Source organism: Pelmatolapia mariae, linkage group LG16_19, assembly GCF_036321145.2.
Source record: "Pelmatolapia mariae isolate MD_Pm_ZW linkage group LG16_19, Pm_UMD_F_2, whole genome shotgun sequence".
Lineage (NCBI taxonomy): Eukaryota > Metazoa > Chordata > Actinopteri > Cichliformes > Cichlidae > Pelmatolapia > Pelmatolapia mariae.
This window is the reverse complement of record NC_086241.1, coordinates 20,685,215-20,711,209: the sequence shown is the minus strand read 5'-3', so window position 1 is coordinate 20,711,209 and position 25,995 is coordinate 20,685,215. Positions and strand designations below refer to the sequence as shown.

The window sequence follows — 25,995 nt, the reverse complement described above, 5'->3', positions numbered from 1 at the left end:
TGGCTTCCCATTGAATTTAGGGTTCGTTTTAAAGTCCTTTAATTGGTTTTTAAATCTTTAAATGGTCTGGCTCCTGTCTACTTATCTGATTTGCTGAAGCCACATGTTCCTCCTCGCTCGCTCCGTTCAGCTGAGCAGCTGTTGCTGTCGGTCCCTAAGTCGCGGCTGAAATGCATAGGAGACCGAGCTTTTTCAATTGCGGCTCCGATGCTCTGGAATAACCTTCCCCTCCAAATTAGACAAGCGTCATCAGTGCAGGTCTTTAAGTCCAGATTGAAAACCTATTTTTATTCCCTGGCTTTTAACTCTGTAGGAAACTGACACCTTCTTATTTATTTTATTGTATGTAATGATTTTATGGTATTTTTAATTTGGTAGTTGTTTTGATCTGTTGTTCAGCACTTTGGTCTGCCTCGTGTGTTCTTAAAGTGCTATACAAATAAACGATGATGATGATGATGATGATACTCTGAAAGTGTGCTACACCAGACAAAAAAAACAGGATCTATGTTCTTCTTGAAGCATGTGGTGTGCTTGTGTTCATTAAAGAGAAAAAAGAGAAATGAAAACTCTTAAAAGGACATAAAAGTTACCCATCATGCAGTTTAAAAAAAAACTTTATTGCTGAATTCCATTTTACAAATCAATCTTGAAAAATATAGAAAGGTGTTGGAAAATATCTGACCAGATCTTGGGTAGATTGTGTGGATGTAAATCACACTCAGTTTCTATTGTCAGTATTGTGTGAACAATGCTTTAACCTTATTGTATGTGGTTATTAAACATGTTAGAATTGACATTAAAAATCATACGTTACAATATCAGGATACAGGGTGTTAAACAGAAACAAACATTCTCAACAGCTTTGTAAAAAACAAGACCAAAATGTTTGTTTGACTCTTTTTTATACACTTTTCTTTTTGGTGCTGAAAAAGGCCACACATTCACATTTCATTACACTTCTCCATTCTTCAAATTTTGGCGTACTGTCCTGACTGCGATCGCAGTTTCAAGGCTGCTGACCTAATTCCCCAAAAAGGCCCAGAGCTGCACGGCTACTTAGTACAGTGATGTTTCACAGTTGAGTTAAGCAACATCATTTACTTATTTCTTGCATGGCACCTGAATGTTTTTTTTCTATTAACTATACATTATACACATTACCCTAAACCTACTTATTTACAAAAGTGAAAAAAAAAAACAAGTATTAAAAAATAATTCACAGTGCTCCATGTACCAAAAAGACAGTTACAGAAGAACAAATTACATTTTTCCATGACATCAAAGAAAAGAAGCCTTTACACAGAAAATTGAGTTTGGTAATAAAATATATACATTTCATACATAACAAGTTAGTATTTAAGTACATTGAGATAAACAACGAGAAAATATTTTGGTACAAATATTAGATTTAGGGAAAATAAAGCCCATAACCGATTAGTGCAGCAATGTCAGAATAATGTTGAGTAAACTGGTTATGGTACATATAAAGTAGTAATATAAAATATGTAAATATGGCACTTAGCATCTGGTATATATAATTCAGAGTTTACTCTCGACAAGAAAATCTGATGAATGGAATAGTCTCCTCCTCCTTTAGCTTCCAAAAATAGATGTAGTTTCCATGAGCAGGAACAAAAGATGAAAACTAGATTTTGCAAACAGCCAGTATTGCATCAGCAGTGAGTAATCACCTCCTTTGGCTCAGAAGAAAGTACTTTCCCATTTTCACTTTGGAGCTCGTCTGAGAGAAGTCACCCTTTTACACCCATTTTACACATCTTCATCCCTGATAAATCCTTAACAAAGAGAAAATGAAAGATTAAATTAATGGAGAATCACAGTAACAAAACCAAATGTCAACAAACACTAGCAAAACTGTTAGTGGCTTATAAAAAGGTGCAGAAAGAGCAGCAGAGTCACTCTGGTTTAACCAGTAATGCAGTAAATGTGGCGTTACGAAACTCACTGTGAGACGTTCCACGACGGCACCAAATCAGCAAAAATCCAAGCACCAACACTACGGGGAGCCCTTTACATAATATCCTGAAATAGGGGTTTGGCTTGGTATCTGAATTTGAAATTATTGGTTCACTCTCTGGAAAAAAAAGAAAAACTGATATATTGAAATGTTCCATAGTTACCTGTATCATAACTGTTACTGTCTTTGCATTTAATATCACAGCACTTTTATTATAAAATTCCAGGCAACACCTAAGATCCATCTTTGCTGAAATACCAAATTTTAAACTAATAATTACCAGGTTCGCACAGAGGACTGAGTTCACATTTAGGCTGTGAGGGGAAGCTGTCTTTAGTCTCAAGTCTACTGTGAGAATAGTGGAGGCCAGTTTCTTCATCCAGGCTGTATGTGGTAGAGATGTTAGTCGTGGTTGAATTTGACAGACACCTTCCATTGTTCAAAGTCCACTGAATGTTAGGCTCTTTGTAGCAGTCAAGCTTTACAACACATTGGTAAACGTCTCCACCATTTGGAAGAGTCTCCCTGTGCTGAGAAATATGTGTCCCTGGTGAGAGATGATTTTTGTTAAAATAATGAAATTACATGAATATTCAAAAATTGCTGGTAATCACAATGTACGACTTACCACAAAGCGTGAGATTCACAAAAAAACGTCTGTATGGTGGAGAATAAAAACGACAACTGTATTTTCCCTGGTCTTCTTTTGTGATGTTTTTTAATAGAATAGAACAATTACTGCTGTCGTTATGAAAAAATGTTTCATATCGGTGGGACAGGTTTCCTCTAAAATGTGAGGTCCCGTTATATCTGAAGATCAATTTTGCCCCTCTCTTCTCATCTTCTTCCACTTGCCATTTGAATTCCTTATTCAAATCTCTTTTAGGGCAATCACATGGCAGGAGCACATCGTCTTTCTCAAAGCCTTTGACAGTGACAGGAATGCCTTCACCTGCAACAGAAAAGATGACCAATCATAAGTCCAGTTATCAGAATCACAATGTCAGTTTTCCTGCTGCATTAAATTATCAAAAGTAAACTTGATAAACTAGGAAAAGACAGAACTTGCTGCTTCACAAAAGTTCAATAATCACAGAGAAATTGAGAAACAACTTGTGGGCTTTACAGCTCTGCTGTTAGAGTCATTTTCAGATGAAAGTATTTCTCGTGGGGATCCAACCAGTGACTCCCCACTGTGCATTATATGTAAGATTTGCTGTATCTTCTAAAAGACCTGGCGTAATCATAAAAACACAATTCAGTGATTTGGGTTTATCAATAGTACAAAAACAGCACAAAGTCAAGTGTTCTGAAGTGGCCGACCTTTTATTTGCAAGCATCTACAGTCAGGTCCATAAATATTGGGACATCGACACAATTCTAACATTTTTGGCTCCATACACCACCACAATGGATTCCAAATGAAACGAACAAGACATGCTTTAACTGCAAAGTGTCAGCTTTTATTTGAGGGTATTTACATCCAAATCAGGTGAACGGTGTAGGAATTACAACAGTTTGCAAATGTGCCTCCCACTTCTTGAGGGACCAAAAGTAATGGGACAGAATAAGAACCATAAATCAAACATTCATTTTTTAATACTTGGTTGCAAATCCTTTACAGTCAATCACAGCCTGAAGTCTGGAACACATAGACATCACCAGACGCCGGGTTTCATCCCTGGTGATGCTCTGCCAGGCCTCTACTGCAACAGTCTTCAGTTCCTGCTTGTTCTTGGGGCATTTTCCCTTCAGTTTTGTCTTCAGCAAGTGAAATACATGCTCAATCGGATTCAGGTCAGGTTATTGACTTGGCCATTGCAAAACAGTCCACTTCTTTCCCTTCAAAAACTCTTTGGTTGCTTTTGCAGTATGCTTTGGGTCGTTGTCCATCTGCACTGTGAAGCGCCGTCCAATGAGTTTTGAAGCATTTGTCTGAATATGAGCAGATAATATTGCCCGAAACACTTCAGAATTCATCGTGCTGCTTTTGTCAGCAGTCACATCATCAATAAATACAAGAGAACCAGTTCCACTGGCAGCCATACATGCCCACGCCATGACACTTCCACCACAATGCTTCACTGATGAGGTGGTATGCTTAGGATCATGAGTAGTTCCTTTCCTTCTCCATACTCTTCTCTTCCCATCACTCTGGTACAAGTTGATGTTGGTCTCATCTGTCCATAGGATGTTCCAGAACTGCGACGGCTTTTTCAGATGTCATTTGGCAAACTCTAATCTGGCCTGCCTGTTTTTGGGGCTCACCAAAGGTTTACATCTTGTGGTGAACCCTCTGTATTCACACTGGTGGAGTCTTCTCTTGATTGTTGACTCTGACGCACATACAACTACCTCCTGGAGAGTGTTCTTGATCTGGCCAACTGTTGTGAAGGGTGTTTTCTTCACCACGGAAAGGATTCTTTGGTCATCCACCACAGTTGTGTCCCGTGATCTTCCTAGTCTTTTAGTGTTGCTGAGCTCACCAGTGCGTTCCTTCTTTTTGGGAATGTTCTAAACAGTTGTTCTGGCCACGCCTGATGTTTTTGCAATCTCTCTGATGGGTTTGTTTTGTTTTTTTCAGCCTAATGATGGCTTGCTTCACTGATAGTGACAGCTCTTTGGATCTCATCCTGGCAGTTGACAGCAACAGGTTCAAAAAGCAAACAGCACACTTGAAATGAACTCTGGACCTTTTATTTGTTCATTGTAATTGGGGTAATGAGGGAATAACACACACCTGGCCATGGAACAGCTGAGAAGCCAATTGTCCCATTACTTTTGGTCCCTTAAGAAGTGGGAGGCACATATACAAACTGTCATAATTCCTTTACTGTTCACCTGATTTGGATGTAAATACCCTCAAATAAAAGCTGACAGTCTGCAGTTAAAGCACATCTTGTTCATTTCATTTGGAATCCATTGTGGTGTTGTATAGAGCCAAAAATGTTAGAATTGTGTCGATGTCCCAATATTTATGGACCTGACTGTATTTCATATATTAAAAAATCTGGGCAGAAACATTGGGGGAAAATAGAAATAACACCAATAAAGAGAACAAGAAACATATCTTTATATTGTTTTCTTTCATTGAAGAGTGTTGTAAAGACAGTGAATAAATGAAAGAATGCAGGAAATAAGTTATTCAGTTATGTAAATCATAATAATTCAAGTAAAATAAAAGTTTGTTGTGATTTCATATCAACTGTGTTTGATTCAATGCCATTAGTTTGCTGTCAGTTCCTGTTTCATTAGAGAGAGCCCTACGCTAGAGAGCTGGTTTGTTATATTTATGTAGGCTATAATGAGTGTAATGAACTAAGTAAGTAACTACTAGTTAAAGCTACTCTAGTTATTTTCATCTAGTTCTTGTGTAATGTTTAGCTGAGTACATTCCTCCCTGTGAAATATTAATCATCATATTTCACAACTGTACATTTCAAACAATCCATCCGGCAACTCCACATTTTTATTTACCATCCACACACTCACTGTTTGCTTTTGTTACTCTTGTTTTACTTTCTGATAAATCTGCAGTATATCTGCACAGTTGTTTGTGTGTTTCATGTTTTCCATCTGTTATTCTTTTACATTTCCTGTGATAACTGCCTAAATACTTCTATATTCAAATTATAATCCCTTCCATTGTGCCAATTGCAGCATGGAATTTAGCAACATGTTCTGGTTTAGGCATGAAACTAAGACATGATTGCACAACCACTCCTCGTTAGAGATTTAAGCCTCAATTTGTTTGCATTTCTTCAGATTGAATAAAGAAAAGACATCGAAAGAAAAGAGCTGAAAGAGCTGATGATAACCAGACTGTGTAAACAGACAGCTCTGACCTGACAGTTCAGGTCATCTCCAATAAACTAAAATAGTTAAAACGAAAAGGTCTTCTGTGACTGTTTACTGGATTTTACAAAGTAGGCGTGTTTGTTTCTGTATCTATAAATAATCAAATTCTTTTAATCAAAGACTTTCTTTATTCTGATGAGAAAGATTTAAGATTTTTTGGAAAATGTATATTTGTGCATTCAAATTGCATCTCTGAGGATTCGCATTAGGTTTAGTCATTACTAAATACTAAAAATGTATGAGTTTTATATATATATAACTACATGTAATTGTACCATATTTAACACATAATTTGATTTTTATTATTGATTGTTTAATCTTATACAAACTGAATTAAAACAAATAATAAAATGAAAGAACTAAACACAAATGACTGCCTTCCTATACAGGTTAGACCTGAACTCGACCTTGTTGTTTTAACACCCTAGGCTGTTTTAACAGTGGTTTACGGTTGAAGAAGAACACACTTCCAATCACGAGACATTAGTGGAAAAACTTTCTATAAACATTCACTGCTAAAAAGGAAAACAAACTGTAACTTTTATGAGTGTTAAAAGATGTGAACCTTAAGTAATCTAATAGACTTTGCCACAGCAGCCCTATAGTTACTCCCACTTTAGCTCATAGCTAAAAGTATGATAAAAAAAAAAATTAAAAAAAACGTTTGCAATGTCTTTCATAAAGGGAGAGCTAAAGCTTTCATGAGTCTTAAAACTTCAGTTTCACAGATAAGGCATGGACTAGAAATGTTTTGCGATGGAGCTCTTTTAGTCTTTTAGTTCAGGATTAGCTTTAATCCACGTCTGGGAAACTGGGTGAATGAGTCAAGGTTGAACTGACTTTGATACGTCTTTTAGGATGTTACACACTACAAATTTTATTGCTTTGCATTTCTACCCACGCAAGTGTTTCACCTTTCTGATTATTAGGTAAGAGCTGTGCGAAAATTTCATGATTATGTAACTGTCTTAATAAGACTATTAGAAGTTGTATGATGTAGTTTTCATAAGGTAATAATGTGTGTACAAAAAAAATGTGTGCGAGCTTTTTTAATCCAGTTTTGATTATAAAAGAACAGCTTTGCAAACAGCTCTTACACTGTGGTATTTTTAATTGCTGTAGCAGAACATGTAATTGAATTGTTTAAACTATTTATGATTTGGTTACTCATTGAATGTGGTCTTAACTTCATCTAGGTCACACATTAGTACTTTTGGCTACTCCCCAGGCGGATGAATCTGTGTTTGATTTGGCACAAATTCTTCACTGGATTTTCTGATCCAGGCTGCCAAGAGTGAGCTCCTGCAATCAAACTGGGGATCTTTGCACATAAAGCAAACATGTGGAGCACTAAAACCCCTGTCCCAGCTCCATCTGAGTTCCATCTATACACAAACACAATCTTTTTAGCATATTAATAGCTTTTCATGTGCAGTTAACAAGTAAGTAAATTTTTCTGCTAAAGTAACCTTCATATGGTATCCAAGATCAAATTTTTCAGTATCATTGTAAGTGTGACTAGAATTGCTCCACCCATGAATAAGTCTCAACTGACAAAGTGTTTGGGTGTTCATAATAACATAAGTGTGTGTCATACAAAGATAACCCCAAAAGCAAATCAGCATTCCCAAAAGAAGTGAAACAAATCTAAGCATAACAGCACAACACTTTTTAAAAAATGTACAGTGTGACAAATACTGAAAAAATGTTAAATACACCGTGCTGTGTTTGTAAGAAAAATCATAACATAACATCTTGACCAAAGATGTCTTAGTGGACTTTGGGTTGATGCAACAAGGCTCAGAATATACAAGCAAACTGGGAGTGTGCTGCTGAATACCTCCAAGAGGGGTCAAGGGAACCCAGCTATGAGCTGAAACAGGGAGGGAAGCATAAAACTCACGACTAGCATTAAGTCTTAACTTCTTAAGTTCAAGAGTTTGCTTTTGTGTTAAAAGCTGACATGAAAGTGTGACCTGGGAACGGACAACCGCTTAACAGATGAAGGTCTTTTAAGCATTTACAGCAAATACAATGCAGAATTAACACTCAAGAAACACCGTGAAGATTTTTTGTGTTAAATCAACACTTTTGAAGTTGAAGATTGACTGACCTACTTAATTGATTAACACTGAGCAGTGCCAATAATATTTCTACACCGGTCTTAGCGTTATAAATGTAACACTAAGTAGTGCTGATTTTCTAACATTGAAGAATCAACACTTGCATTTCTGATGTGTACCCTTTTTATGAAAAGAGAACGACATAAATATCTTTGCATTTAAATGATTTGATTGGCATGAAGACTTACCTGCGGACACCACAAAAAACGCGGAGAGCAGGAAAAAACGCATAATTCCTCCACGGGTGGACTGCTGCTAGAGGTAATCTGTACTTCCCAGAGTGCGATTGATAATCTGTGTTAGTCTGCTGTCCTAATCTGCTCCTTCTGACAACACTTTCTGATGCTACATTTTCGAGAGCTCTGTAACTTGTGTGCGCCTCGACCCAAACCACTCCACTTAGACCTCGTGTTATTGGGAAATGAAAGTAAGTCCTCTCCGGAATACCGTCACACTACGCCTATAAAAGGAAATCAATAACTAACGCGGCGAAAGTCTCGCCACCTACTGAGGACAAAGAATATTAAAACACTCGTGGGTTTGGACACTAGAGACTTGCAGCATAAATGTATGCAACACAATCTTATTTGAAATGGGTGATGTTGTAGTTGTTATTGTAAATGTTCTCAATGACATGTAAGCGCGCGCGCACACACACACGCTCCCTCCGCCCGCTCCCACCAATCCAAACACATCCTCCAGCCTCGCGCCGTCACCGGGAGCTGGACACAGAGAGGGATCAGCAGGATCGGGACAATAGCATCCGCCACTGCGTCGACGCATATTTCGACATTTCTCTTTGTGCAAACGGACAAATCGTGAACATAACGGCGCTGCTGGACACCGGGAGGACGGTATGGGGGAGCACGCGGCGTTTCTGCTGTTACTCGTGGCGACCTTGACGCTTTCATCCGAGGTGAGTTTAGCGGAGAAACCGCAGCCTGTGGCGGCTAACCGTTACCTGGGCCGGACTGTTATGCCACCGTGGCTGTCAAACACTAACCCCGACACCCCCTCTCCATACACACGCCGTGTTAAATCTTCATAACGACTATTAAAAAATAACATATGCAGATTAGATGGAGTCATAACAACACGGCGTGGCTGCTAATGGATGACATAAGAGCTATTAGAAGGTGCTGCTGCCAAAGATAACGCGATGTAAGGGCTTGTGAGCGGCCCACGCTGCCTTTAATCCTATAAATGGATGCCCTCTGTTTTTAACAGAGGTGAAAATATGCCCTGTGAATCCACCTTAATCGCAGACCTGCAGTGTACACACACAGAGTCGCTGCGCAAAATAAACCACCAAACCAGGAATGTCAGCAATGCTACCGCGGCCTACCGTTAGATGTCAGTGGTTGGTATTGACCCTGTCATGTCGGATGTTATTACTCACGGAGTGTTTTTTTTCCATTCTTCTACTACTCATTAATGTTTGATTTTACTTTAAGAAAAGTATTAACAGTTTAACTGCTACGCTTTTCGCCGGGTTATAGCACCGAGAAGGGTGTAGGGAGCTAACGGTGGCTAGCTTTTTTCTAGAAAATGACAACAGCTGTAAATGTCAGGTCCACTGTTAAATACCTGGACGGATTTAAACCCAGTACCCTTCTAGAAAAACAAGAAGGGTTTATCATGTGTGTAAATAATCCAGCTGTGTCCGGTGACACCAGCCTATGGTGCTTTTATTTATTTATTTTTATATAGCGTAGCTAATGTGGCGCTGGGCCGCCTGGTCCAGCGGAGCTGCGGGGCGGTGAAACTGCTGAGGAGAATGGAAAAAGAATGCAGCCTTATTAGTTTCACACACAAGCAAGATGGCGCCTGCAGCTTGGTGTTCCTCTGATGGACCACAGAGGAATATGTTGCCCAGGACAGCTGGAAAAAAGGATGAATGGGCACCTGTAAATCAATTAGTGCATTTTTCCTCATTGTCACGTTACATTCACGGCGAAGGGGGTTGTTTTTCACACTGCAGGCTCACCAGCCCCTGTGTGTGGTGCAGTGAAAATGTCTCCACAGCAAAATTATGCGGTACACACTATCGACACCATACCCGTGTCTGTCGTGACATTTGAGCTGCATTTGTTTTGTAACGTTGAAATCAGCATTGTGCTGCCTTTTACGCACCAAGCCTCCAGCGATATAGAGATTATAATTTTCCACGAGGGTTGTCACGGTAAGCATACAGAGGATTGTTTTACTCTCTTGCCAGTTTAGTTTATCCCAGCACCCACAAACCTATTATGCTGTAGTGATTTCGCTTTCTCTCTTTTTGTTTTATTGTTTGTTTGTTTTTTGTCGTAATGTGAAAAGGATATACAAGCCCTGCAGCACCAAAATACGGAAAGTTATTTTAGGGTAATCTTGGATTGGTTTACTAGTAACATGCGGCTTCATGAAAAACTGGCTGAGGCTTAAATATGAAAACAGGCAGTGTCACTTTGAAACACATAAATAAGTAATGGAGTATATGGTAGTGCTGTGATAACGCAAATTTGATATCAATGTGATACCAAGTAAATGAAGGGCCAGTATTGCCTATACTTTTAACCAGGGAAGGCAGTGTGTCATGATTTATCAGAGTCAGAGAGACTTTATTTATCCCCAAGGGGCAATTAAGATACAACAGAGCAGCATGATGTTGAAGAATGCAAAACTGCTCAGCTGACTGGCCGGTCGACCGCACGAGCAGCGACCCGGAACCGAACAACATGAGGAAAGACGAGGAGAACTCCCCCCAGACTGAGCTCCAACAGGAAATCAGTTTGAGAAGGGGGGAGTGTAGGTCTGTGTCAGTGTGTGTGCGTGTGTTTTCCGTGTTCAGCCGAGAGAAAGTCGCCCTTCACTCCGTTAGGCAAAAGTCCACAATCTTTGGTCAATGCGGGTGGCCTTGATGGAGGGGTGAGACAGTCACAACAACAGTTTTGTTATTTAAGGGAGAATTTTGTTATTCCCGTCAGCTTTTGCCTTGAGCGTCCAGCTGGCGCCCTAGGGGGCCGAATGAGGTGAGATGCTAGTTGTTTTGGTTAGTGCGAACAAACTACATCCAATTTTGCAGTTGGTCTAATGTCTGTCACTGGCCACCAGGTCTCTCAATTCCCGTTGCAGTGTCACCTCAAGATCTTATCCATATTGCAGAGCCATGAGCTTCTCCAAGATCTTATCCATGTTGCGTTCAATAAACACAGTCTGAGTACTGAGTAGCCCTGCCCATCATCTATCATGTCGGCCAGCCTTATGGGATTTTTAACAGCTGTTGCCGCTTCTTGTTCTTCGATAAGCCAGGTACAAGCCAGCTCCAGTCAGCCAGAACTCTGTTATCGTGGTTCTGAATTGGTAGATGTCGTTCAATGTCCTCCATTGAGAGTGTCGCCAGACACACAACGCAATGACCATCGAGTATCCGGCAGCAAACGTCTGTGCAGGACAATTTGGGCTCTCCCAAGCCCCGGCTTCTCGTCGAGAAGAGGTTGCTTTATGATCTAAAGCATCATCAATCTGCAAATTATACAATACAGTACAATACAATACAATTTTATGTGTATGGCAAATTTAAAATCAGAGGTACACCAAAGTGCTTCACAAAATCCAGTAAAAGTAGTAGCAAAATAATCTTTCTGGCACCGTTGTATTTTTCACTCTGTTGTATATAGCATTTGTATTCTATTTTTATCCTATTGTATATTTTATTCTATTTTATTCTACTGTATATAGTATTCTATTTTTATTCTATTCTGTACAGTTGTGTACTGTATTTATTCTTATTTTATTTTATTCTAATTGTCCTTCATAACTTTTGCACTGTCCACTTCCTGCTGTGACAAAACAAATTTCCCACGTGTGGGACTAATAAAGGTCATCTTATCTTATCTTATCTTAAAATACAAATGCAAATAAGCTAGCAGGTAGAAAGCATTGATTATTCAAGCATACAAGGTAAGCAGATATCAAAATAAAACTTCAAAGGTAAAATCAATACAAAACATTGTTCAACAAAACAGAAGAAAAGGGGTTCCATGAGAGTACACTTACAAGAAGCGTACTCTAGATAGCCAGGAAGGCTAAACCAAATAGATACGTTTTCAATTGAGATTTAAAAGTCTGGATCGAATCAGACGCGCAAATAGCTTGTGGGAGATTGTTCCAGAGGTTAGGTGCAACTGGAGTGAAAGCATGGTCACCTCTGGTCTTCAGCTGTGACCTAGGTTGCACCAAGAGCAATTGGTCTGATGATCTCAGTTCTCTCCTAGGAATATAGAGGCTGAGAAGATCAGTAAGATAGCTAGGCGCGATATTATTTATGATTTTAAAAGTAAGCAATAAGATTTTAAAAGCAATGCGATATTTAATGGGAAGCCATTGTAGGTCAAAGAGAATTGGGGTAATAGACTCAAGCCTACCAGTTCCGGTTAAGAGGTGTGCCACAGCATTTTGAGAAAGTTGCAGTCTATGTAGAAGGGCAGATTGGAGACCAGTGTATAGGGAGTTGCAGTAGTCTAATCTAGATGTGACAAAGGCATGGATATGTTTTTCAAGATCCTCACGTGGTAAGTATGGCTTGGCCTTAGAGATTAGACCTAGTTGGTAAAAACTAGGTTTAACTACAGAGGACACAAGAAGGGTTTTGAACACATTTTGATGACCACTAAATCATGATTTTCACATCTTTCAGCTTTTCATGTATTTTGAGACTGCTTTTTGGGGTGAGACCTGGAATGCACATCTGCCCCTCTCTGAAGCGCTTTGGGTCAACTTCTGTTGTTTAAACGTGCAATAAACTGGAATAAAGTAAATGTGACAGTCAACACAAAAAGGTTCAGACATTTTTTAAAATGCATATTTGAGCTTTATTCTTACATTTCCAAAAGAAAATATTTTTTAACACAATTCAGTGGGCTGTATACTGAACTCGGAGGGTAGAAACAAAGTATCGATCCTATCGCGCTAGTATGGATCCAATACTAGTGCCAGCGTTAGTATTGATGCTACAGATATTTGGAGCGAGACACCCACCTAGTATATAGGGTGAACAGCTATGAGTGGAATGATGTTAAACCACACACGCATCCTCAGGTGATATGCCAACTGTCATATTCTGTAATCTGCGACACACGCACACACAAATCACTTCTAGTGTGCTGCTGTGTGCCCCCCGCTCCCAGATTTGAAAAAGATGTAATTAGAAATATAAATAAGTGAGTAATTGGGTAACATAATGCAGACCAGGCAGACCAGCTACTAGAAACAATGGGTTATGACATGCATATTCACAGGAGTCTAATTATGTGCTGTTATTCGCAGGCAAACGCATCATAATGTCTGAATTAGTCATTTAATAATTTGCAACAGATGCCTCGGAGGCTAGCGTTTTGTCAGTGTGCACCGTCAGCTTTTTTGTGTTATCTGCCAGAAAATCAAGGCCCCACAAAGGCGAAAACACATCGAGACTTCCACCAATTGTGTCGCAAACAAAAAGGAGGGAAAAATATGCTGATAGCAGTATCCTATTAAAACGACTGCCAAACCCGGTTCTCTGGAAAGACATTATTTATACCTTGTGTTTTTTTTTTTCATAGCTAGAATTTAATACCTTGTAGATTACTTTTATTTTCCCCTTCTGAACACTCCCATTGTACTTTAACTAATGGAGTAAAGCCAGACTTGACAGACAGATTAAGAAAACAGAAAATGTGCTGTCCTGTACCTACAACAGAGACTATCTGACATCTTGGCTCAAAGGGATAAAACTGTGGATTTTTCGCTAGTTCTATGGCAGTAGTATTGTTGAGGAATTTAAAAGCATTCATCTTTATGACTTACTAATCTCACTACTTTATATTTGAAGTATGCAGTAGAATTACTTCAGAGGAACTTGGTACATATAAGCTGCATGATGAGATATTTATGGATAAGCTATACTTTAGGCACTTTTCATTATTGTTCTGTTTTTATACTTTTTCTCTGTCCAGGTGCCGGATGATGACTCGGTGGGTTTGCTAACCGAGCCCCAGGTGGCCATGTTCTGCGGGAAGCTCAACATGCACATCAATGTGCAGAGCGGCAAATGGGAGTCCGACCCTTCTGGTACCAAGAGCTGCATTGACACCAAGGAAGGCATCCTGCAGTACTGCCAGGAGGTATTTCAACCGAGTAAAACAGCTCTGCAGAGAGAGAGAGAGAGAGAGGTATGAAGTATTGCAGTAATAAAATTCAAATCTCCCATGTTTGCACAGGTGTACCCAGAGCTGCAGATTACAAATGTTGTGGAGGCCAACCAGCCTGTCAGCATCTCCAACTGGTGCAGGAAGGACCGCAGGCAATGCCGCAGTCATGCACATATCGTGGTGCCACACCGCTGTCTGGGTGAGCTTTTTTTAGTGCTTTTGTTACTGAGTGTGTTTATGCATGGTTGCATCTTTAAAAGTGTACAATACATGCAAATTTAAAAAGGTGTATTTCTGTTGCAGTAGGAGAGTTTGTGAGCGACGCCCTGCTCGTTCCCGACAAGTGTAAGTTTCTGCACCAGGAGCGTATGGATCAATGCGAGAGCCACCTGTACTGGCACACTGTAGCCAAAGAGGTGAGGATGGTGTCTTTTTGTGTCTGTTTGCTTCCCTCATTGTCCTTCTGGTTCTGTGGTAGCGCCACTGTATGACTCAGTGCTGTCAGCCTTCCCTGGCACTTTCTTCTGAGTTATTCTTGTCCTTTTCTGTGTCGTTTATATTCAGTAAGCCATAGTTCAGGTTTCTGGGTTTGCCGCGATTAGCTCTCATAAGGATTAAACCGATTGAACATTATGGTGTTTGATTTTGGATGCCGTGTGCTGTTAAAATTAGTACTGCGGAGACCGCTCCATGAATCTCCACGACTACGGAATGCTGCTGCCATGTGGTATAGACCGTTTTCGAGGGGTGGAGTTTGTGTGCTGCCCAGCCTGGGCTGAACGGGAGTCAGACAGCGCACAGCTTCAGGGAGAGGAATCCGATGTGTGGTGGGGCGGAGCTGAGAGCGAATACTCTGATAACAGGTACGATCACACGTGGACTGTGACTCGTTTCTGTGCACGCCTGTCGATACAAAGGCTGAACCAACTGTTCTGACCGCAGCATGACCCGCCCAACGGACATACAGCTGGCCGCCAGGGAGGATGACGAGGATGTGGACGAAGAGGTGGAGACTTTTGAAAGGGATGACAACGGAGATGAAGAGGAAGATGACGAGGAAGTCGATATGACGGATGACCGAGATGGCGATGAGCCCAACGCTAACATCGCCATGACAACAACGACAACCACCACCACTGAGTCAGTTGAAGAGGTCGTTAGAGGTGAGAAATGAAGCAGTTCTGCCCTCTTCTCACTCTCCTTAAGTTTTTTTGTTTCTTTGTTTGTTTTTTTGTTTATGGTTTGATTTCCATCATGTGTCACTATGTTGAGTTACTTCTGTCTCCCATAAAATTCCAAACATCACCTTTTGTATTCACGTTTAATTTGCCTATGTGTGCATGTCTCAGCGGTGTGTTGGGCTCGTGCTGAGTCAGGCCCATGTCACGCCATGCTGGAGCGTTGGTACTTCGTGCCTGAGACGGGCCGCTGCGCCCCCTTCTTGTTTGGGGGCTGTGGGGGCAACAGGAATAACTTTGAGTCGGAGGAGTACTGCCTCGCTGTCTGCAGCAGCTCGTGTAAGTCCCGGGACTGAAGCTACAACCTGAAGTGTCCACATCAGGAGCCTGATTCCTGTCCTCAGGCTGCTGCAGACTGTTTCTCTGGCTTGCTCGGTCTTTCTGTCTCTCACTGACCTTACCGTCTGAGGCCTGTTAACCTTTCAGAGCACTGACAACTGGCTGTAGTTTCATTCATTTCATCATTTTTCCATCAAGATAGAAACTGTATTTTTGAATTGGAAAGCAAAAGTAGACACAAGAAAAAAAAAAGAGGGCCACAACATTACAAGGCTGTGAGCAAACCTAGTTCAAAAGGACCAAATCATTGTTAGTTCTACCTGAGGAGAAAAATCTGTGGCACACATACAGTGTACCAAATAACTGCTGACAGTCTGGGGAATATTGCTCATTTTGTTTTTTAGGTAAAAAGAGAAAAGCCCCTAACTCTATTCACATTAAGCTGCTGCCAGAGGCGAGTTGGCTGATGCTTGGCTAACAGGCTTAAACAGAGAGATAGAGCAGGCCTGATGACTTTTACACTAAGATATGATGAGATGACGGTATTCGGGTTAAAGTTAAAAACTGGACTTTGTTTGAAGTCTCTACAAAAAAACAAAGGTACCATTAAGGGCAAAGATAAATAATGTCCTAAGGGTTACACTTTGTTACAGATTTCACTGTAGCACATGCGGTTCAAACACAGTGTTAAACAAACACATATGGGGTTTTTGGCTAAGAAAGTGCAGCAGAAATGTTTACATAATTTTCAATAACATTCTTGTGCTCTTAACAGGTGTAGCTTGCACAATAGTGTACTCACCCTGTGGTAGCTCGATGTTCAAATACAGCCATGCTGATGTTAACAACAGATAATGTGGCATGTAGATTTTTTGAAATCCTAATTTCCTAGTTAGTTTTAATGTGTGAAATACTACAAATCAAACTAATTTGCATTGAAAAGTGACTTTAACATTATATTAGTAATATTGTTAACATGTTAGCAGGCTTCACAGATCTGTTTTCACTGCTTCTTTGCAATTCAGATACCTCTTTATGAGAACTCCCTTATATGTCAAACCCACATCAATGTGATAACAATTAATTTAATTATTTAAATGGGCTGATTACTCCCTGAAACCTCTGGACACTGTGGGTTTAAGCAAATTATTAAAACAGGGTTAATTCTGCTTAATTAGAATGATAAACGAGGGATTACATTAAGATAAACTGCAGATTTATTAGTGTGTGACTCAGTGCCAGCAGTGTTTTTTGTTTTGTTTTGTTTTGTTTTTTTAAATCCTACTGGCCAGCGGGAGAGTTTCTATGGCGCAGAGTGGCCATGACACAGTCGTTCACCTCCAAACCATTTAATCACTCATTGAATCATTTCTAACCAGCACCGCCGTCATAACAGCGTGAAGACTCAACGGTGAATGTCACCTTGTGTCTGCATGCGTTTCTATACCCGTGTGTGTCTGCATGCTTCTCACTGCAGTGTGTGTTTGTAAAAAAATAAAAAATTTGTGCCTGCAGCTCTGTAGTAGTGAAGATTCCATCAGTGTGTCTTAACCAGATGAGTGTGTTGGTGGTGTGTGTGGAAAAAGGGAATGCACGCTTTTAAGTTTTAAGCTGGTTTGCCGTTTCCTCACAGCGAACTCATCAGCGATACAGTCTGCCCTCATCCTGACTCAGCAGTCCTTATCTCCATGGTCCCACATTCAGCAGACACACAAATGCACAAAAACTGTGGAAAACACTTCATTTTCTGTCCCCTGAAATCCTGCTTATCTCTTATGTAAATATTTACATTGAATTTCCATTAATTTTCTGTGTGTACCTAATCTCTCAAGTTCTTAACCCACCCTTTCATCAAACAAGTGGAATCGTTTATAACTGAATGCATTGTGGGTTTCCAGCCGACCGATTTCAGTGTTTTTCCTGCATTTAAACATCTGTCTATCTCTGTTCTGCGCCTCAGTTTGCTTTCAACTGTTCTGTGTTTAATTCCCGTCTCCCCGTACTCTCATCCAGTACCAACAATGGCCCCCAGTCCTCCAGACGCTGTGGATCGCTACCTGGAATCACCTGGTGACGACAGCGAACACACAGACTTCCAGAAGGCCAAAGAAAGCCTGGAGGCCAAACACCGTGAAAAGATGTCCCAGGTGTGTGTTTGTGTGTTTTCTTATCGTAAGCATTCCTCTCAATGTGATGTAGACCGTGACAGAAGCTTAAACGTTTTGCTTTTTCTTTCAATCTGACACTTCAGGTTATGAAGGAGTGGGAGGAGGCTGAGAGGCAGGCCAAGAAATTGCCTCGTGCAGACAAGAAAGCAGTCATCCAGGTAGGAATCATGCCACAGTGTCTGCTGTTAATGTCTAATTGCCAAAAAGAGTTACATTACATACATACATAACTGAGATTTATATTATCATGGACAAATTTGGCAAAAGTTTCAGAGAAATAAAATTTAGAGTTTCTTGGTTACGGGTGCATTTAAAAGAGAGATTACATTTAAAGCCAGTTAGGTGAGTTATTATATCTTAATTAACCCTAATTAATTGAATGGATTTAAATGTCCATGGAGTTTGCGACAGGGAGATAAAAATAAGATTTAATAAATGTAATTGACGATGTGTCAACTGATATTCTGAAAAGGGTCAGTGAGGGGTTCATCCTACACTTCCTACGCAGTAAAAGGACGATGGGGTGTTGTCGTCATCCGGATGGGTGGCTGGGCGAGCAGCAAAGTTTATGAACAAGACAATTCAAGAATGAGGCAACGTAAAATTGTAAAATTGATACCATATGTGCATCTACTAAAATACTTGACCTCAAGGTCCACATGTCAAGTCTACTGAAAATCTTGTAAATGTGATAACTCAAGAAGGAAGTCATCTAGGATTTTCAAACCAAAGGCGCATCTCCTAGGAGGCTGACGACCTCCAATGCTACTGGAGGTCATCAGTATTTTTAACCCTGTAGAATACATTTCAGATAAATAAATGATAATGGCCAATATCAGCCTGTGATACTGGTTAGCCAATATATCTGTCAGGCCTGAGGTAGAAAATGTATCATTGTATTTAATGGTGGAAATAAGGCAGATATCTTCTTTCCAAACACGTGTTTCTACCGTATTGCAGTGTGGGTATTTGTTCATATACTGACTGTGTAAAATGTACTGTATCTGCAGCACTTCCAGATAAAGGTGGAGGCTTTGGAGCAGGAGGCAGCGGGGGAGAGACAGCAGCTGGTGGAAACCCACATGGCCCGGGTGGAAGCTCTGCTGAACAGCCGCCGACGCCGGGCTCTCGAAAATTACCTAAGCGCCCTGCAGGCCAATCCTCCACGGGTACGCGTATGTCCCCACACACCTAACAACATCCTAATAACAGGGAGCGCCGCTACATTGATTTATTACTCTAAATTGGTGCCAAACAGTTTCGGTCAATGTCTCTTGAGGTTGTTTATCATCAAGACGCACATGTTTAAGAAGTGTATCCAACGTGTTACAATTCCACTTATTACATAACCCTGTGCCACCACCAGTCCCGTCAGGTTTTGAGCCTGCTGAAAAAGTACATCCGTGCAGAGCAGAAGGACAGGCAGCACACGCTGAAGCATTATGAGCACGTCCGCACAGTCGATCCCAAGAAGGCTGCTCAGATCCGCCCTCAGGTATCTGGATCAAACAGTCAGTCTTTGAGCATCATAAAAATAAGTTACGGCTTTTAAAATGGACAAAATCACAAAGTGGGCTTTTTTTCTCATCTCCAGGTTTTGACTCATCTTCGTGTGATTGATGAGAGGATGAATCAGTCATTGGGTCTGCTCTACAAGGTGCCAAGTGTGGCAAATGAGATCCAAAACCAAGTCGGTATGTGTTTATTCACATCTTATTCTTAAAAGTCAAAGGTTGAGGACACTCGTCACAGTAAATCCCCGAAACATCTATTACTGAGAATTCATCCAAATGGCATTTGTAGCCTCCAGTGCCTCACTAGTTTTAGGCAGTTGGTATTAAAATTAGGTCATAGGTTGCGAAATCTGTGAAAGTATTCTTGTTGTTTTATTCACATGCTAAACGCGATTGCTCACTCAGCAAGGTTACAAGTGCTCAGCAGACATAAAGGCATTATTTTGACAGTCCTATTAAATGGCTGTTTTGTTGCCTTCAGAATGGGGAAAACCTTCCACCTGTCAGCACTTGTCTTACTTGGCACATAATAGCATGTTTGTTTAATTGTTGTGAAAGCCGATGACTAAAGTTTTTCACTTGAATTTTATGTGTTTTGTTTGGGTTTTTTTGTTTTTGTTTGTTTGGTTTGTTTGAGGGGACAGTTTACCTGCTGGGAGAAAGTCTTTCTCAATTCGTTCCTAAGGCATGCTGTTCAGGCAGAGACCAGTGCTTAGTGGGTCAAACGGACCATGCTGGAACAGAATGTAATATTAAAAAGAAATAAAGGCGAGTGTGGTTCACTGAAAGACTGAAAGCTTAGTTTTGATTTGGGTTTTAAGCAAGAAAGATGAAGCAGAGGAGATCTCATGTAGATATGCCAGTTACAGCATGAGGTGTGTACCAACTCCTACAGATTATATGTAACTGCAAAAGCCTGTATTTGACAATGGCAGAAATGTGAATATGCCTTTCAACATTCATGTAGGGCAAAGCATAAGTCCAGCCACACTGACAGTAATATTCAACGGACAGACTCTCAGCTCATAAAATGGAGTGAAAAAGTCAGATAATAAAATAAATAAATCTTTCATCAGGTTTTTTCAGTTCCCCTGTTTCACCGTTGTAGTCCACTACAGATGGCTACACATCGAATCAGACCAGTTCTGGCCATTATTAAGAAAACAAGTGTAATTGCGTTCATCAAAAAAAGTGTGGGAAGCTTGTCTTTTAGGCCCCAAGGTCCCAAGATTCGTTCCCTCTACCTGTCCCAAAGGGTCATGTGGAATTTGGAATTTCCTCCTGAAATAAGCGAGAATCAACTAAAACTTGAGGGACTGGTCTAACTTCATGAATTTAAGGCAATTTTTAAATTCCTCGGGTGCAAATGTTTCGCCTGAGTATTCTTACCTTTGTTTCCAGCATTAGACAGTTACTTTTACTGAGGTATTCATTTTTTATTGACAACGAAGTTTATAAATTTTGGTTGTTTCTCTGTTTTTATGTATGTTTATTTTCTAATTGCATGTACTTAACTGTTGTTGTGTATGTGCTGCTACTTTGGGCAGCATATGTAAAAAGAGATTCTGAGATTATTGTCCTGATTAAATATAAAACTTGAGATTATACAATCTGTGTTATGCAACAACCATCCAAATCACACTTATTAAGTACCCTTTAACTCCCTGTAGTATGAATTAAAGCGATGCTTTTAACATGTGTTTGAAGTCCACTGATTACAGGACACTGAAACACTGATAATGCCGTTTCATTCCACCAAGATTACTTTCACCACTTTAGGCTATTGTGTAGCCTTGATTTGTTTTTCTCTCTAACCGCCACATTCCTTCCTCAGATTTGTCATCACTTAGCCATCTGACTCATTCTCATTTTGTTCCTTTTCTTTGTAGCAATTATAATGCAGCGAGTTCAGGCGGAGCTGTTTCAGCAAGTCTCTTCACTGCAGAGCGATGGTCGGGTGAGTCAAGTTGCACCAACTCATGAATGCAAAGTGTTCTGTGTGAACGTGGTCTTTCTGGCATAAATATTGGAATCACATAGACTGACATGACGAAGCAAAGCCACTGTAACCACTGACGTGATGGGAATGTAGTGTAATTAAGGCAATTAACAAAGAAAAGGATGTTGTGATACTGCGCCTGTTTAAATGAGGTTTTATTCGTGATCTTTTCCACATAATTTGATCGGGTTATAAATAAAAAGGCCACCCACACGCCACGTATCCTGATTAACATTCCTCTGTGTTTGCAGATGGATGGCAGGGTGAGTTATGGCAACGACGCTCTGATGCCTGATCAGGCCTACAGCTCGGCTCCTATGGACCCTGGCCTGGATGGGCTGGGGTTCATTCACCCTGAGAGCTTCAATCAGCCCAACACAGAGAACCATGGTAACACACACTAAATTTTGTGACATAAATTGAATTTTAATAACTTTTTAAAAATGTGGTTTGATATTGAATATTTTTGTTACACGCTGTATTTCTGTAGTTGAACCCGTCGATGCTCGTCCAATTCCAGACAGAGGACTCCCCACACGACCTGGTATGTATGTGAAGTCCAAACGGAAACACAAGTACATACTTACATCCTCACTCATATACATTTACTGCATATTAAGGACAGGTTTCAAAATTCAGGTCGTTTCTAACATTGCACTTGCCAGACCTCATGCTAAGAGTCAGTTGAAACAGCAGAGCTGCACAGGTGCAGCTTGTGCTCCTCTTAAGCAGATGAGAGAAGGAGACTGAAGAGAGAGACCTCAGGGATTATGAACATAATGTAACACTGGCTATATTCAGTTTCATTCAATTCCTATTATTTAATAAGCACCAGTTCAACAACAGTTGTTATAAGGTGCTTTATACTATATGAAAAAGAGCCTCCGATATTAGAGAGAATCCCCTGTGAGGACACACATGATGAAGAGACCTCTGGCAGAACCAGGCTAAAGGAGGGGGAAGCGTTCTGGCACGATTGGTTTGGGGATGAGGGAAATGAGAGGAGGAAGAAGAGTGGCGTCTAAAAGCATCAGGAGCGAAAAGACAGAGACCGCAGAATTCAAGCGAACCTTAAATGAATGATTTTAAACTGTTAGTTGGAGAGCTGAAAGACAGCAATAAGTTATTACAGTTTCCTGAGTCTTTATAATTCCACTAAAGCTTTCAGGCTTTCTTTAATATTAGGTTGTAGAATTTATGATCCTTTTGGAAAAAAACATTTAGTGTTTGATAGAGAAGACATTAACAGGCGTCTCATACATAAACATAAGTGAGCTCCATAACGGCAGCGACATCATCACCAAGAATCAGAGCACCACAGTGTGACAGGAGACTCACACCTAATGATGGTGTGATCATGAGGTGAGAATATCTGAGGAATTTAAAAAAAGGTGGTACCCTTTACTCCTGACATTATGGTAGTAACTCATATTTCCCATAAAGAGGGTGAGGTACAGTAGACCGTGACTCGCATGCTGTGGTGTTGATTGTGGTTTTGCAGTCTTACTGCACACATGTTCTTGAGTTTGTTCTCATAACACTAAACACACAAAAAAGATACTGGGCAGTAAAGTGATTGAAATACTCTACAATGTTACAATAATAAGTGGTGTGCATATGTCCATATCAAAGTGTTGCAACATCTGCACAAAGCTGTTGTAATCCTTTCCTGTAAATGATTTGTATCTGAATTGCACGCCAGTTTTCTATCAGTTGCTGTGTGTGAAGGATTAATGATTATAATTGGATAATAGCAGTTGACGCTTATGCCAAATAAAAACATCTCAAAATGACAAGGCAGGTCTATATCCAGCTTCGAGATTCATTTGAGATGTAGTTGGCTCCTGGGTTTCGATTAGACTCTTTTAAGTGTCCTTTGATCCACCAAAAATTGTTCAACTACTTGATAGATTAATACGGAGGTAAATAATCCCACGCACTCTGAGGACTTTACAAGAATCCACAGTGTCAAATGAAATCACCTCCTCCCGCTGTTTGTGTATTAAAGGACAGTTTGGGGTTTTATTTCACCACTAAATTTCTTTCTACTGCGTCATTTCCTATAAGACTAAGGATAAGAATCTTTTTTTCTTTTTGATCTCAGAGGGAAATTCATATGTCTTAAATAGCTCATCTGCTATTTGGATGAGAATTAAAAGGCCTGATGGCTGTGGGTGCAAATGATTTTCTGTTTCTCTGCGTTTTAGGAGAGATGCAGAAATCCATGTGCTCGATTTCTGGGATTAATTTGGGTGATTGATTCTGTGGTTTCAGTGTCTGCCCTGAAGCCGGAGGAGATGCCAGAAGTGCGGATGGAGACTGAAGAGAGGCAGAGTGCTGGATATGAAGTTTATCATGAAAAACTGGTAGGAAAACCCAGCAAACCCAGTCATCAAATATCATCTCCTTCAGGGATTTATGACTGACTTAATATTATTATTTTCTTTAATGTCAGGTGTTTTTCGCTAATGACGCTGGATCCAATAAAGGCGCCATTATCGGGCTAATGGTTGGTGGGGTGGTCATAGCAACAGTCATCGTCATTACCTTGGTGATGCTGAGGAAGAAACAGTACACTTCAATTCACCACGGCGTGATCGAGGTAAAAGGCTCACCAGTTTGTGCTCATAGATCAAACGCGGTTCGCGTGTTAGTAACTCCTCCTCCTCTTGTCCAAAGGTGGATGCAGCTGTGACACCAGAGGAGCGTCACCTGGCCAAGATGCAGCAGAACGGCTACGAGAATCCCACCTACAAATTCTTCGAGCAGATGCAGAACTAAAGAGCTGCACAACAACATTTTCTCAACCCCCACAATGTCGGCCTGCGCTCTGTTCTATTCAGCTCCTTTGCCCTCAACCCCAGCACCTTCAGTGCCCTGTTCAGGAGGAGGTGAAGGGTGCGAGGATGACTGCATAGCCTGGTTTGTGTCTTTGAAAGTAAGGAAAGGAGAAATTTTTGTCAGGGGTTTGGGCCAAAGAAAACTGATATGGAACAAAGCCTCCTTAAATCCCTTCATTGTACAGAGCTAAACATTACCCAGCAGCCCGGTTAGACAAAGGTACCCTGTTACACCTGCACATTTCAGTCAGCCCCTAGAGTTCTCATAGCATTTGTACTGGAAAAACCCCCGTCGACTGTTTATACGACATCACGGCAGTAAGACACCCACAGCCGAAACTTGTAATTTACCAATTACTCCCTCACTGCTCCTCAAACCGGCCTGACGAGAGCTCTCAGAGCGACCCGTCGCACGAATATAGTGTTTCAGGTTTATTTTTCAAAAAATGAGAAAAAAATGGAGAAAAAAAATGCATAAATATATACAATCAAAAATATGTAAAAGCAGGAAAAAAACATTTAATTTTTTTTTTAACGTGTAATATATTAAGACAGAGATTAGCTGTAAGTATATGTAGTGCATGGCAATATTGATGACTGATTAAAAGTATACTGTATGTGGAGGTCCTCAGGACGAGGAGGGGGAGGGGAAGGGGGGGGTCCTCTCCCTAGATATTTTAGAAGGATTGTACATTTCTGGTGTCTTCTTTGTGACATGAAGAAAAAAACGAGTATTCAGAATCCGGTCTGCTTTGTCGTCACAGACTTGCTTTAACTGAATCTTGGCTCTTTATTGCTCATCTCCATGCTTCACTGTTGTGTTAGCTGCATGGGCAGAAAAAAAAGCTCTATGTATGTAATATATGAAGTGTAATAGTATCCGAAAGGAAGATGATTGTGTTACTTGTTTGCGTTCTATGCACTCTTGTCATTTTTGGGAGTTTTGATTATTGCCACCAAATATTGCTGTTACAGTCTCTGATGCCAACTGTCGCTGCACTTTGGATTTTTATTAGAAAGAGGCTCGAGGTTCAAACCTTTTAAGATGGAAAGTTTTTATGAAAGCCTATCATTCCGCTGTCTTTGCTGTAAATAATTCAGATGACGACACCTTCCTTCACTTCCATTCCCACTTCCAGTCTTTTCTTTCCCAACCCCCCTTCCCCATCCCTCATGTTTATCCTCTCCTTCTTGCTGTGTCAGCAATATTGTACATTGCGGCACTTTGGGACGTCGTACGTGAGCATTTCATAAATAGGACTGTTTGGGCGTGGGGAGATCAGACATTTTCTCCTCTCTGCACACATTCCTCCACCAAATGTCACGTTCTATTTTTCTACATCACCTGTGTATACGTGTACAGCGCTTCTGTTTGTCCTGTGCTCAATATTTCAGCTCCTGTCGAATCTGTAACAACTTATGAAGAGGAAACAATTTGCCACATGTCACAGACACATGGCCCTCTCTAAATTATTAACCATGAATGTGACATATTGTGCATTTCTATGAGAGATACAACACATATCGCCTGCACATTGCACCCACACGTGGATAGACACTGACTGAAGCTCTTAATCAGGTAAATGTTTCAATTTGTATTGATGCTCACTCTGGGCATCTTTGGAGCCTAGTGATGAAACAAACTCTTTGTCCCTCTGCTCATTGATTCAGTGACCTTTCTCTGTGTGTAGTTAAATGAACCATTTGCTTAGAAAAAGCTTTCTACACTCACTATACCATCAATAAAATTTTGAATGTACATAGAAGCATTTGGGTGTCTGTCAATGTGAGTCTTGAAAAGAGAAACTTCTCACACAGCTATTAA

General features: G+C 40.5%; 1 protein-coding gene and 1 long non-coding RNA gene across 3 annotated transcripts; one reads left to right on the top strand and one right to left on the bottom strand.

The window, feature by feature from the left end:
* Nucleotides 1-611: 611 nt before the first annotated feature.
* On the bottom strand, nt 612-8,502 carry LOC134645428 (uncharacterized). Its single transcript, XR_010573959.1, has 5 exons — nt 8,151-8,502; nt 2,610-2,933; nt 2,262-2,528; nt 1,970-2,098; nt 612-1,799 (listed from the first exon to the last, which is right to left on the bottom strand). It is a non-coding gene; the product is annotated as an uncharacterized LOC134645428 (long non-coding RNA).
* Nucleotides 8,503-8,678: 176 nt separating this feature from the next.
* Nucleotides 8,679-25,936, top strand: appb (amyloid beta (A4) precursor protein b). 2 transcript variants are annotated; one of them, XM_063498852.1, is made up of 18 exons: nt 8,679-8,878; nt 13,938-14,105; nt 14,202-14,331; nt 14,436-14,548; nt 14,805-14,995; nt 15,075-15,295; nt 15,482-15,649; nt 17,663-17,796; nt 17,901-17,975; nt 18,828-18,986; nt 19,184-19,312; nt 19,412-19,511; nt 21,221-21,288; nt 21,582-21,720; nt 21,821-21,874; nt 23,605-23,696; nt 23,786-23,932; nt 24,010-25,936. In XM_063498852.1, the coding sequence occupies exons 1-18, from the start codon at nt 8,819-8,821 to the stop codon at nt 24,109-24,111; spliced, it is 2,250 nt and encodes a 749-aa protein (XP_063354922.1). In that variant the 5' UTR covers nt 8,679-8,818; the 3' UTR covers nt 24,112-25,936. The 2 variants fall into 2 exon arrangements, with proteins under 2 accessions (XP_063354922.1, XP_063354923.1); XM_063498853.1 differs by lacking the exon at nt 15,482-15,649 and having other exon boundaries at nt 8,681-8,878.
* Nucleotides 25,937-25,995: the final 59 nt, after the last annotated feature.